The sequence below is a fragment of the Leptodactylus fuscus genome, chromosome 1, assembly GCF_031893055.1.
Source record: "Leptodactylus fuscus isolate aLepFus1 chromosome 1, aLepFus1.hap2, whole genome shotgun sequence".
NCBI classification, from domain to species: Eukaryota; Metazoa; Chordata; class Amphibia; order Anura; family Leptodactylidae; genus Leptodactylus; species Leptodactylus fuscus.
This window is the reverse complement of record NC_134265.1, coordinates 210,291,138-210,305,089: the sequence shown is the minus strand read 5'-3', so window position 1 is coordinate 210,305,089 and position 13,952 is coordinate 210,291,138. Positions and strand designations below refer to the sequence as shown.

At 40.7% G+C, this 13,952-nt stretch overlaps 1 protein-coding gene across 4 annotated transcripts in view; it reads right to left on the bottom strand.

The window, feature by feature from the left end:
* Positions 1 to 9,702: 9,702 nt before the first annotated feature.
* Positions 9,703 to 13,952, bottom strand: part of TCF3 (transcription factor 3) — a 104,302-nt gene continuing 100,052 nt past the window's right edge. For all 4 annotated transcript variants that reach the window (XM_075283186.1, XM_075283203.1, XM_075283212.1 and 1 more), the window contains 2 exons: positions 11,744 to 11,881; positions 9,703 to 10,500 (listed from right to left, as the gene is read on the bottom strand). In XM_075283186.1, coding sequence (XP_075139287.1) covers positions 11,745 to 11,881 — 137 coding nt within the window. In that variant the 3' untranslated portion in view covers positions 9,703 to 10,500; position 11,744. The remainder of the gene's footprint in view (positions 10,501 to 11,743; positions 11,882 to 13,952) is intronic.

Below are 13,952 nucleotides of genomic sequence, written 5' to 3'. Positions count from 1 at the left end.
ACTGTGGACATCCATAAACAATTATTATACTCACCTCTTACTCACCTATCTCCCGTCTCCTACGCTGTCGGCCTCCGAAGTAGTCGATCTTCAATGACGTCAGATGTCACATGACCCGGGATGCAGGCCGGGGTGATGAGACGACAGACAACTAGGCCGAAGTCTGCACGGATCGTGGAGAGGTAAATAACAGTGTTTTTTATGTTTCATACCTCTCCCGGTCTGCCAATCATTATACTCGGGGGTCCAAGTAGCAATGTCCTGGGCCTTGTGGCAGCTGCCTCTGCTGCTATGGCGGTAGTTACGCCACTGCCTATACTTATATTTACCTCCATTACCACATTATCCATCTAAAAGTGGATATATTTGTCTCCCCTTTCCTTCCTAATATATACTCTGTTTGTATTTAATAAAATGATATATTTTTAGAATTACATTGTGTGTGGATTTTTTTTTTTTTTTTTATCATTCCACCCCTCATCTTCATTAATTTGATTACTATTGCCCCAATTTCTATCCAGTTAACTAGTAGAAAAAAAAAAACTAAGAAAACAAAATCTAAAAAAACAAACAAAAAACCATACACTTTCAAACACATCAGTGTTTTTTATACTTCTGTGTAAAAACTGGACATAGACATAGAAGGATCACAATTTTTGGCAAATGTGCTATTTTTGTACAAAAAGTTTTTTTTTTTTTTTTTTCTTTTGCACCATGCTCACCAGCATTAAAAAATAAATAAATACAAGGAGCAGGACAGATATGAAACATGGATGGGAACACCTCAGCCCATTTATGAGTTATGTCTGAAATTCCTGGCACTAGTTGTAGCAGAAACTTCTATCAGAACCAGGGAGACATAGGTTTTCATTTCAGACATGCACCAGAATTATTAACAGGCTGAAGTCTCCTTATTACTCTGGTTCAAACGTATGGTCTGGGATTAAAGAGTTACATTTAGACAAGAAGGGAGGGTTAGATAATAAGAATGGATTCTACTTACCTCCCCTCTGTTCCTGTGCTGGACAGCCCTCACCTCTGTTCAATTGGTATATAGAACTGTTGCTGCAGTGACATCACATCGACATGACTTCTTCAGTCAAATACTGTGTTTAGTTGTATACTGCTGAGAGTAGTGTGCGGCTACAGTCGATACCACCACTGCCACAGTAATGTATGCGAACAGAGCAGCGAAGCTGACGACTGATCCAGCACAGAAACCAAGGGAAGGAAGCAGGTAAGCACAGTGGCTGACAGAAGTATTCACACCCCTTGAACTTTTTCTCTTTTTGTCACTTTACAACCACAAATTTAAATATATTTTATTGAGATAAGAGATATTTTAAGTGATAGACCAACCCAAAGTAGCACATAATTATGAAGTGGAGCCCTTTAATCCTTTCGAGCTGGGGAATTTTCCGATTTTCGGTTTTGACTCCCTGCCTTCCAAACCCAATACTTTTTTTTGAATTTTTCCATTCACAGAGCTTTATTTGGGCTTAATGTTTGCAGGACAAATTGTTCTAGAAATGGAAGCTGAAAAAATTTTTTAAATTCAGAATGGGGTAGAATTAGAGAGTGCGTTTATGTGACTTTCTTACAGGCTTTGTTTTTACGGCACTCACTGTGTAGCCAAAATGATATCCTATTAATATTATAAATGTGAAAGTTTGTGAGTTTGTGTGTTTGTATGTTCGGATGTTTGTTCCTCAAGCACAGCCAAACGGCTGAACGGATTGGGGGGAAATTTCACACACACCTACATAATTCCCACAAAATACGAATAGGCTACTTTAAATGTGGGTCACTCACCCCAAATCGCCACCGTCACCCTCCAAAGACCCCTCTGCCTTGGCTATAGAAGCTGGCATTCTGCCAGCCCAGGTCTTTCCACGCACCTCCTATTCCTCCTATTGGTGCATGGCAGGGTGTGGGCGGGCTATGGAGCCAGCGCTGCAGCACTATACGTTGCCAGCAAAGTGTGGGCGGGCCGATTGACCGGGAAGACCATAATCAACATGGCGGCAGCCCACATGCTCCAGCCGCCGCTGCCAGCATGCCGGCCGGCTAAACAGGACCGGCAGATGTTGCGGACTACATACCGTACACAAGGTGAGTCCAGCGGGGTGGGGGGTGGCCGGTGTCCGCAACGATCCTCTACCGGTGCGTGGGTGCTGCTCCTTCTCCGCGTCGGCACCCAGACCAAGCTCCGGGGCCGGCGTCATGTTCCTATGCCAGCCGGGAGCCTTGCGCAGGGTCCCTGTCCTGTCGGTCTTTTGCTCCTACTGCAGCCTAGGCTATGTAACCTGCAGTAGAAGTGCTGGTATAGCTTAGCATAAAACCAGCGCTTCTACTGCAGGCTACGTGCCATAGGCTGCAGTAGGAGCGAAAGACCGACAGCCCGGGGACCCTGTGCACGCCTCCCGGCTGCCATAGGAACATGACGCCGGCCCCGCAGTTTGGTCCGGCTGCCGACGCGGAGAAGGAATATAGCGGGGAAGGAGCAGCGCAGCGCCCATGCACCGGCAGAGGACATCAGGACAGGTCAGCTTGCTCCGGGTGCTGACACGGCACACAAACATAGCAGCGCCAGCAGAGGAAATGCCATCTTAATCAGCTGAGCTGCGGGAGCAGCTTGCTTAAGGGTGAGAGGGGTGGTGGGGCATGGGTGATCGGTAGGGGCCGTGGTGGTGGGGGGTTTGCTGGTTTGGGGGTGGTGCTGGTGGTAGGGGTTAGAGAGGGGGCCGGGGGGGGGGAGGGGTTCACACCAGAGGGCATAAGGCAAGTGTGTGTGGGGGGTAACCAAGGTCATGGGTGGGTGGTGCTGGGGGGAAGAGGTAGGAGGTGACTGTAACTCTAAAGGGGGAAAGGGGGCCGGGGACGCGGGTGGGGGGTAAGGGGAGAGCCGGGGGTGCAGGTGGAGGGAAAGGGGAGGGCCAGAGGTGCAGCAGCGGGGCCGTGGGGTCCTGGCCCACGACGCTGTAGGAGGTGACCGCGCTGGATGCAAGGAAAGGGCCATGGGGTGCCACGAGCCGCGCTGCAGGTGGATCGCGCAAGGGGGAGGGGACAGCGGACGATTTCACGGGCTATAGCTAGTGTCACCTATATTCTGTTTCGGTACGATTCTGGGGATACCAAATTTATATAGTTTATTTACTTTTTAACTACTTAATCTAAAACTTTGCAAAAAATATTTTTTTTCTAAAAGTCGTCATTTTAACACCTGCAACTTTTTTATATTTTAGTGTAGGGTAGAGATGAGCGAACACTGTTCGGATCAGCCGATCCGAACAGCACGCACCCATAGAAATGAATGGAAACACCTGTGACGCCGGCCAAGTCAGCATCACAGGTGCTTCCATTCATTTCTATGGGTGCGTGCTGTTCAGATCGGCTGATCAGCTCATCTCTAGTTTAGGGCATAGGGCACTTTTTTTTTGCAGGCCAGGTGTACTTTTTAGCTATACTATTTTGAGGGATGTCAATTCCTTTGATTACCTTTTATTAAAATTTTTAATCACAGGTGAAACAGAACTTAGAATATTTTTCAAGTACAGTTTACTCTGAAAAAAAAAACTTAGGGAGCCTGCACATAGAGTACACGCGTATCACATTGAAAGCAATAGGGAAAAAAGCCTCCCATTGATTTCAATGGGTAGAGCACGTATACAGGCACCCATAGAAATCAATGGGATCTGGTTTTTACACACTCATTCTGAACGAGTTTTACGTTCAGAATGAGCGGAGCGTAACTCTGTGTGCAGGCTACTTTATGATTTTTTTTTTTTTCCTGACACAGGAATATCTAATGTACCTGTGTTTCATGTGGTATAGATGCTGTGGAAGAAAACGAGTCGGCATACAATTCCAGCAAATCCCATCCACATTATTGTGGAAAAATACGCACAGTGATTTCCAAAAACGTTTTGGAAATCACAGCAGACTTCCATTGAAAAGTGCTGCTATGTGGAACCGTAACCTTACAGTAATTTTTGCTTTTATTTGTATTATAGGGAAAGTGAGGTGAACTTGACCTTTTTTTAAAAAAAAAAAAAATTATTAGCCCCCTATGGGGCTTGAACCTGCAATCATTTGATTACATGTCCCATAGACTGCAATAACAATATGTCTATCACAAGCCTAGGAACCTTTAGTCATCTGCCGTGATGTTGCCGCGCAAGAGTTGTCCTGCAATGGTAAAAGGTATGGGCCGGTGGCAAAAGCCTTTTTTTTTTTTTTTTTTTTGTTATGTGGGAGGTGGGGTGTCCTGGCCTACAATGCCCACGATCAGACTACTCTTATCACAGGCAGTAGTGCCAGGTCTCAGCTGTAGAACCCGGTAGCTATGATGGCTATCACTACCTTTAAAGACACAGTATCCACTATAACAGTACGGTGGATGTCAGGAAGGGGTTAAGACCGGGCAGTTTTTTTTCTTTTTTTAGCAGCACAGTTTGTGTTCATATAATGCACTGACTTTTGCTGCATTTTTGAGGAAATGGTTGGATAAAACGGCAAATCTGTATAGTTATCATGCATCCTGCCTGTGCGGTATAAATTCTATATTTTCTACATTACTCAATGTGTCGCAGAATCCGCTTCAAAATCTGCCTGCGAAAAAGGCTCCCATTGATTTCAATGGGAGACGCTCGCTATTTTTCCCTGCTAGTGGAAAAAGAAGTGAGATGCCCTATCTTGCTGTGGATTCCACGGCTGATTCAGCCACGGTTTCCGCGGCTTTGGGCCTTAACAGAAGTGGAATGCCACGATGGAATGTTCACAAGGCAGAAAAGGTTTCCGCGCCCATTTCCTCTGTTTGAATAGACCCTAGATGTTGAACACTGCTCAATTGTGACATTTGTGTTCATGGTTTGCAACCATGCTGTTTCACAGGGTGGGGGGTTGTTTAAGTGTCTATCAAATGTTTCTGTACTTTACCATTAATTGGTACACATCAATGCTAGTTAGTACTTCAATATTGTACATAGTTCTACTACTTCTTAGTGTGAGTGTTAAGGAACAGAGTCTCCTTGTGCAGTCTGTGGGTGACATAGCAACTATCGCCTACCCTCCAGATCAGAGACATCTGTAAATAGTCAAGCCTAGAGTGGGAAAGTATTAAAAAATGCTTAATAAAAATTAAGTAATTGGCAGAAACAGCTTTATTCTTAATGTACACAGATGGCAGCTTATCCTAAAGAACCACTTGAAAGGTTGGGCATGGTTTAAACGGAGTCTCTTCAAATGATTGCTATAATATGTTTTGATTTTCTCCTTGACATTGTGTACTACTTCAAAAGTGTTGGCTCTAATGCAGGGGTGCCCAATACGTCGATCGCGATCTACCGGTCGATCACAATGGACGTATGGGTCGATCGCGGGATGCAGCCAGGCATCCCCGCTGTCTGCTTCTTCACAGCGCAGGCTGAGAGTTATCTCTGGACACTGGCAGGCTGGGGCAGCCCCGCCTGCCAGTGTCCGTAGATGACTCTTAGCCTGTGCTGTGAACAAGCACTTGCAGGCCGCTCTTAGGGATGGAGGGGGCCGGGGTGCTGCTTGTTCACAGCGCAGGCTGAGAGTCATCTACGGACACTGGCAGGCGGGGCTGCCGCAGCCCCAGCCTGCCAGTGTCCAGACATAACTCTCAGCCTGCGCTGTGAAGAAGCAGACAGCGGGGATGCCTGGGTGGCCACCTCTCACGATCTGCCCGCCCCGCCCACATGCCCAGCTCCGCCCACAGGCTGGCCCCACCCATAAAAAGTGGGTAGTCGATCTTAGGGCTTGGTCATTTAAAGAAGTAGCTCACATGCTGACAAAGTGTGAGCACCCCTGCTCTAATGTAATCAGAAGTGCTATCTGGCTTATACTGGATTTCTGGGACTATACAGATAACCTATATTTTAGATTGACCATGAAAATTAGATGGATAAAGTTCAACAACCAGGACCACTACTGATCAGCTGTTTAAAGTGCTTGCAGCGCTTGGTTAAGCTCTGCTTCCTTCTCTCAGACCTGCAAAAATCAAATCTATTGGTAAAATAGCCTTGCTGCAATCCAATCCCATGGAAATGAATGAGCTTGAACTGCGATACCAAACACACCAGCTAAACAATTTATGAAACTATGTTTGACAAGTAGGGAGTACAAGTAGGCCTCATCACTTGTCCAAATGTTACAGCCCCTTATATCAGCTGATCAGTAAGGGGGAATCTTGGACCCCCACCGATGGGATACTGATGACATATCCGAACGACAAGTGATCAATATAGTCCCAGACAACTTCAGTGAGTGAGCAGCCAAAAATTGTTGTGAGAAAAACCACGGTGGTAACATATTGTGGATTTTTGTGAAAGCGTTGCCAGTAGAGATGAGCGAACACTAAAATGTCCGAGGTTCGAAATCCGATTCGAACAGCCGCACACTGTTCGAACGGATTTCGAACCCCATTATAGTCTACAGGGGGAAATGCTCGTTTCAGGGGTAGGCAAAATTCGATAAAATAATACTTACGAAGTCCACGAGTGACGGTCGGGCTGGATTCTCCTTGAAGTCTTTTCCTGGCGCAGCGTCCCCCCCAGTCTTCTTCCGGCTGGAATTCACTCTGCCTCGCATGCGCAGTCGGCTCTGCCCGGCTCGACACCTGAGCAGAGCCAACTGCGCATGCAAGGGCATGCCCGCGCATGTGCAGTCGGCTCTGCCTAGGCCGGATGCCAAGGCAGAGGGAATTCCAACTGGAAGACGCCGCGGGGACGCTGCACGGAGAAGACTTCTAAAGGTAAGAGAAGAACCAGCGTTGATTGGCAGAATGTATAGCATTCTGCCACTCAACGCTGGTGCTGCATCGAACCTTAAACTTCGAACAGCTAGTAGTGTTCGATCGAGTACGAGTATTTCGAATACTGTAGTATTCGATCGAACACCTACACGATCGAAGAATTCTCGCTCATCTCTAGTTGCCAGAAAAAAAAAAAAAAAGTTTTCCTCTGCGGACTTTCTGCTTCAATTACAGTTATACGGAAAAGCCAGCCACATAGGTGTAAATGATGGGCTGCAAATTACAACAATGCTGCACTGCATGCTTGCTACAGATTTTTTTTTCGGGCTAAATCCCATCCACTTTACAGGGACTGTAGAATGCTCTTGCAAAATAGCAATGTTTATGAGGGGCCCCAGTTCTCTGCAGTTCAAGCCAGGGATTCTCTTTGTGGAGCAATTTAAATAAATAAATAAAATTAAAAAAAAAAAAAAAAAAAAAATGGAAAATACACATTAATTTTAAAAATGTTAACTTTTATTACAAATTTTTAATGTATTTTTTTTATCATTCATCAGTATACAACATCTGAAAGACTGGGATTCAAGAAGTTATACAGTTATAAAAAGCGTACATATATTGCTACAACACAGGTATATTTACAGGACAGTTTTCCAAATCCATAAAAAAATGATTATTCATTAATACAAATTAAAAAAAAAAAAATTCCAGCCAGCTGATTTGACACTTGTATAAAATAAAAAAAAAAATAATTCTGAGGCACTCAAGAAACACAATTTCATGTCTGAATTACGTCTTGAATGAAACATTCTCAAAATACATTACTTTCTGGCTTTTTTTTTTATTTTTTGGAGGGGGGGAGGGGGAGTAAATAAGGCAATGACCTTACTAGCCTTTGCAGATATGGACATATGGGAAATAAATATCACATTCTGGGCTTTTAAGTAAAATGACTCCACAAGAAAGGAAAACAGATTCAATTGTTCATTCTAAAGCATAAACTGTAACAATGAGATGATTGATCTGGGGATGGGGGTCTATGTGCAATGGGGAATGCTAGGGAATCAAAAATATCATGAAACCAAGTCACTAAATGACCCAAACACATTTTTAAGATATTCAGTTAATATGCAATTTACTATCTATATTTCGAATACATTTAGTTAGCCACACACATCCGATCTAAACTCTGCATGTTAGGCCAACAGTGACTATGGGAGAGAATATCCTATCAAATCTGGTGCTTATTACCATACAGAAGAAATAGTGACAAGGACCACAGAATAATGTCCAGTACACTGTGATGGCAAACAGGGAAAATAAGTTTGTGGAACTCAAGTCTGGATCACTTGTTCAAAGACTGGACAGAGCCGCACGACTACATGGTTGGCTTTGCAATGGTGACCTTCCCAAAATAAAAAGCAGTACAGAAAAATCTGGCTGGATACCAACATGGAATGCTGTTGACTGGCAAGGTCTTCCATAATCATCATTTCCAAATACAGAAGAATTAATCAGTATGTATAAGTTATTCAAAGACTCCAGACAGATTTCTATTAAAAAAATAATAATAATCCTGATATATATCTACAAAGACAACTGGATTTGAAACTTTAATGCTACATTACCAACACCTTTCACTGACAATATAGGTGTTGAAAAAGGTTTCCTTTGTGGTTACAAGTGGTTATTCCACTGACCGTGTTTTATAAACAGTGCTCAGTTCAATGGTTTACATGAAAGAAATTGCATTTTATGTGAACATTTAAGGGAATGTATTATGTATTTAATTTATAGGATCTTAGCTTGTAGAAGAGAAACCTTATCTACTGTCCATTATTTTCCATTTAGCAAAAAAAAAAAAATCACCAGGGCCAGCAGGAACACAAGTCCCTTCTATACTGTGTGTACAGATAGTGTGGCAAAGATACTGGTAAATAAGACAATTATAGTCTCCAGGAAGTGATGAAATATAGCAGGGAAGATGCATACCAGGCTGCAATTGTTTAAAGGGTAACTATCTTGCCTCATGTAGGCCTTCCGAAATAAACAAAAAAAAAAATTCATAGAAAAAGAAAGACACAACGCACGCCATCTTAGATCACTGGCTGTGGAACAATTCTGAAAAATAAGCTGCAGAAAACTGGAGATATCAGTTGAGTGTTGCTAGTGTAAAAACTAGAATTTTGAAAGGCTATTTTAAAAAAAAAATAATTATATGTATAATAAAACACCATCAAAAATTCTTTAAAAATATGTTTATAATAAAACTGGACTTAAATAATATACCATTTACTGATTATACATTCCCTTTAAATACCAAGAGTTTACAAACAGGAAGGGGAAGAAAGGATTGTTAAGTGTTAAATGGCAGTTACATTTGTATACAATTTAGGAGTGCAATTCAGGTACAAAACCAAGACATAACACATTACAGAGAACAAAAATACCAAGATTAAATCTTGTGGGCTGGAAACATTCAGTAGATCCTACATGTCAGTGAAAATGCTTGGACAGTTAAAACTGTATAAAATATTCCATTCAATCCAGAGTTGTGCATCTTGAAGATCTCACTGATATAATTAGGGAAGCACAGGAACTACACAAGGTCAACATTGAAGGCATTTGTGTTATTAGTTAGACAGTCACTACTTCCTCTGGGAAATAAGTCTATAATATCAGGAAAGTATTAACTCACATTTTTTTTTCTTATTTTTAATTTACAGAGCCCCAAGTCTTTACCCCTAGAGCTTAAAATTTACTAGGATACCTGTGATACTTTTTAAGTCCTACCCTGAGCTGCACAAGATCCCTGAACTACACAGGAATCTTACCATTTGATTCGTTTCATCAAATTTATAATATATATATATATATATATATATATATATATATATATATATATATATACACACATGTATATATCACCGGAACTTCTGTAGGTGCTGCCATAGGTGCTACCAATTTCAGCTCCTAAAACCAGTATTACAGCTAGCAAAATTCTTCAGAATAGGGAGACTTAACCAGGTGGAAAAATAAAACATAGGAAAGGTAGACAGCACAGTGATTGAGGTATTATTGGGAGTCAAGATAAGGACAGATCACTGTAGCTCATCTATATTTGTTTAAAAAATTTGTTCTGAATTTTATTAAAAAATCCACTGCTAAAAACAGAAACCTGAAAAAATATCTATTTGTTCTAAATTAAAAAAAATACTCACATGCCTATGTTATTTTTAATTGTATTTTTTTTTATTTTGTATTTTTTTTTTTATTATTATTATTTTTTTTTTAAATTCCAGCAAAACAAAAAGTCTCTTGTTTTTGTCATAGAAGTGTAGGCACAAGGTTGGGAAAATACTTCCAGCAGAGCAGGGTGGATAACATCTGGGCGAACTTTCTACAACTTCCACCACTTAAAGTTCTTTTTTCAGTTAAGGCAAATTCCTTATGACTTCTCTCCTTTTAAGCACAAGTCCAAAGTTGAGATGTCAATCCAAGTCAGTTTATTTTCCTCTTCCACTGTAAAACTCAAGAGTCTGTTTCTCAGGAAAATATAAGTCAAGGCCACAAATAACTCCATGTCTCAAAGTTTTTTTCCAAACAAAAATTGTAAAATCTTTTTAAAAATTAGAATTGTAAATATATATATAGAGATATATATCTATATATATATAAAAATAACCCAACGCATGGTGTAAAAAAATCCAGCAAAGTTGATGAAACTGTTGAGAAATAAGAACACAACATTATACTTGGAAGATGTATACATCTGTATAAATGATACATGCTTGGACTTCATGGACTTGTGTTGCTATTCAACTTTCAAATAAGTCATCATTCATTATACTTTATGCAGACCAAGTGGAAAAAACAAACACATTTTACACCAGGTGAAATATAGTCAGCCCACGATGACATTTCACACAAGCAAAGCGGACATTGAGTTTGCCAAGACCCAGCAGCTCTGCCATTCATAGAGAAGTTATGCTAGAAACATCAGCATTGTCTGCTATACATGCACGAAGAGAGAAGGCAAAGCTGTAAAAACGTTTACATTTACTTGACTGCAGGAACGTGTCAGGAAAACCTGATGGTTTTCCTGACACGTCAGTTTCAGTAAATACTTGTATTAGTAATAAAATTGATTTGGGCAGTTTTGTTTTAGGATTCTTGCATTGGGTTGTTTCTCTGCTATTCCTCCGAGATATGTACGAATAGATTGTCAAAGGGATTTGCCCATTCCATAGTCTGGCACGGCCAGCACTGACTGGATTTTGTAGGAACATATACACAATTTATAGTTAATAAATTCCAGAATGAATAGAAGAGAAACACTAAAATGCAGAGAAGCAAAAATACTCTGGAATGGTCATTTTATGGTGGTACAATTATTTACTGAAAAAACATACTGTATACCAGTTAGGCAAATGAAGACTGTGAAGGAGATAAGTTGTGATATCATTAGTTGTCCATGATGTGTTCTTATAAGGCGGTTAGTTCAGAGACTTAATAGGGGTTGTCCAGACAAAAATGAACAATAAATTTATTTTTTCCGATCCCCGAGTCATGTGACTGAAACCAGCCCTTGCCCCTTCTCTCCTGTTCACACTGTTAATTTACCTGTACTATGGAAATTGGCTGACCTTTTTTTTTTTCTTTGCCATTGTGTCAGGATGTGCGAGGTGAACATTTTCATAATGTACTTAATTAATCTTTGTAAATGCTATACAGCTCTACACAGTGGCAATAAATTCTGTGTACTGATTTACCTGGTAACAGTATGTAGGGTTTCTAGGAAGAATTTTAGAGTCTGTTTTCTATTAAAAGGAAGTTAGATAGGTTACCTAAGGTATATTACAAAAGTGTTCACCAAACAACCCTTGACAAAATAGCAAATAAATAAATAAATAAATAAATAAGATGAGCGTTACACTTAAAAGGTTCACAGACACAATTGTTACTTACATCACATATGGCCCACTGCATTATGAGAGTCCCCAAGACCTGGCAGTCCTCCAGGCAGCCCCATCTGTGGATCCACACCTGACACTTTTTCTTCCTCGCGCCTCTTCAGACAAGCAGCCTTAGGATTTAGATTTCTCTCTATGGAACAGGGCAATTGTTAGATCGAGAGGTCTAAAATGGAGAAGTGAAAACTACACTTTTCAATAGAGTACGTTTGCACGTCAGTTACAGATTTTATGTTTGGTTTATGAAGAAAGTTAGCAAGCACTGCTGTAAAATTCAAGGTGTTATGCTTTGAAAAATATTTATAAAGGATAAACTGCTTATTGGTGGAGGTCTGACCACGGAGTCCCCCCACTGATTCTGAGAACAGGTGGTGTTTTACCCCCATTGATAGGCAGTTAAACCCCCTGGTAGATGAAGATGTGCCCCTGCTCTAATTCACTACAGTCAGAGTGCTGGAGAGTTCTGTACTTCAGCTATTTTGGGAGGTCCCAAAGAAGTGAATGGGTGTAGGGGTGCATCTGCATTAACTAAGAGTTCAGCTGCCTTCACAATAGGGGCAAAACACCACCTGATCTGAGGATCAGTGGGGTCTCAAAGGTGAGACATCCCACTGATCAGAAATTATTTCACTATCCTGTGGATAGAGCATAAATATTTTCTTTTTACCTTAACGAGGATATCCCATAAAAAATAGAAATAAATAAAAAAATCTGTCAATAAGACAAGTGCACAGCTATTGTTGATTTAAATTACAGAGAAGTTGGTAAACAGAACAATTTCTTAACAGAAAATTGCAGCAAAATAAGCACATTTATATATTTTGTCAGGAAAAGAGAAAGAACTTTATAGCAAGAAAAAAATTAGTAATAGCAGATTGTATAACTAAAGTCATGATGCAATACTAATATCCTAGGGTGGTGGGTGAACAGATGACCAAAAACACAGTAATATATAGAAAAAAAGCAAATATTTTAAGGAAAGCATGAAAAGATAAAAGGACATAAAAGGTGTACCTGCTATGTATGCAAATCTAAATATTATATTTTACTGCTGAACGGTCTCCAGATAAGAGCAGCCAAATCAAACCCTTGGGAAAAGGCTCCTAGTTTTTCTTTTCCCACCTGAAAGTTGATGTATATACTGTATGTTTCTCAGTTTAAAGCCGTATTACAAGGATATCCTCCCAGAAGATTGATACCTCCAGCTAGTCACCAGGTCAGTGCACTGGAGGAAAGAATCTACCCCATTACTCAAGGAGTCAAACTCCACTGAAGTGACAGATGAGGAGTTTGTATGAGAGACATTTTGTAGACTTGGTCCCAGATTACCTTTGTGGTGTTTCTTTCATGTGTGAAACACACATACATCTACTTTGAGTGGGAAGGGGGTTCGGGCACCCCAATACGACTTTAACCACTTCAGTACTGGGTCAATTTCTCGTTCGTTTTGGGGTTTTTTGTACGTGCGGTTTTGAGGGCTATAAAATTTTTAGCATTTGCGTTATTCAACTATTTTTGTCTTTTTTTGGTGACACACAGGGCTTTTTTTTTTAAGTCTTTATTTTTGCATGTTTTTTTCATTTCTTTTTTTTTTTTTTATATATATATATCTGGGAAAATATAAACAAAAGAGGAGGGAAAACAAATCTATATTTCACAATTTTTTTTAGTTATTTATTTTTTAATAGCACAAAGATTAAAATAGTTTTTACTTTCCATGACAGTAATTTTTATTTTGTATCATGTCATCGGGGGTGGTGATAGAATCTGTAATAAAATCGTGTTATTAACACATTTTAATTACTGTTTACTTTTCTAGTCATTTTATTTATTTTTTTTACATTGTGTCCCCATAAAGTCATAGACCTTTGGGGGACATCTGATCACAATTTTTTGGGTGGGGGAGGCCGATTTTCCCTGTAACTAGGGTTGGTACATTTAGCCCCAGTTGCAGGAGAAATACAGCCTCCTGCCGATAACTATAGAGCTGATCTTGGTCCCATTGGACCCAGCAGCTCTTACAGCCTCTGATCCCGGCGGATTATGTGACCACTAGGTCAACATGATGGCGCTCATAGCTGTGTATTCACCAGTACGTCCTTGCAGAACAAGGAAGCCACTATCCCAATGGGCAGTTCGGAAGTGGTTAACAGGTTGGCCACTTTCAGACCAATACTGAGAGACAGAGCTTTTGTATAATAAAA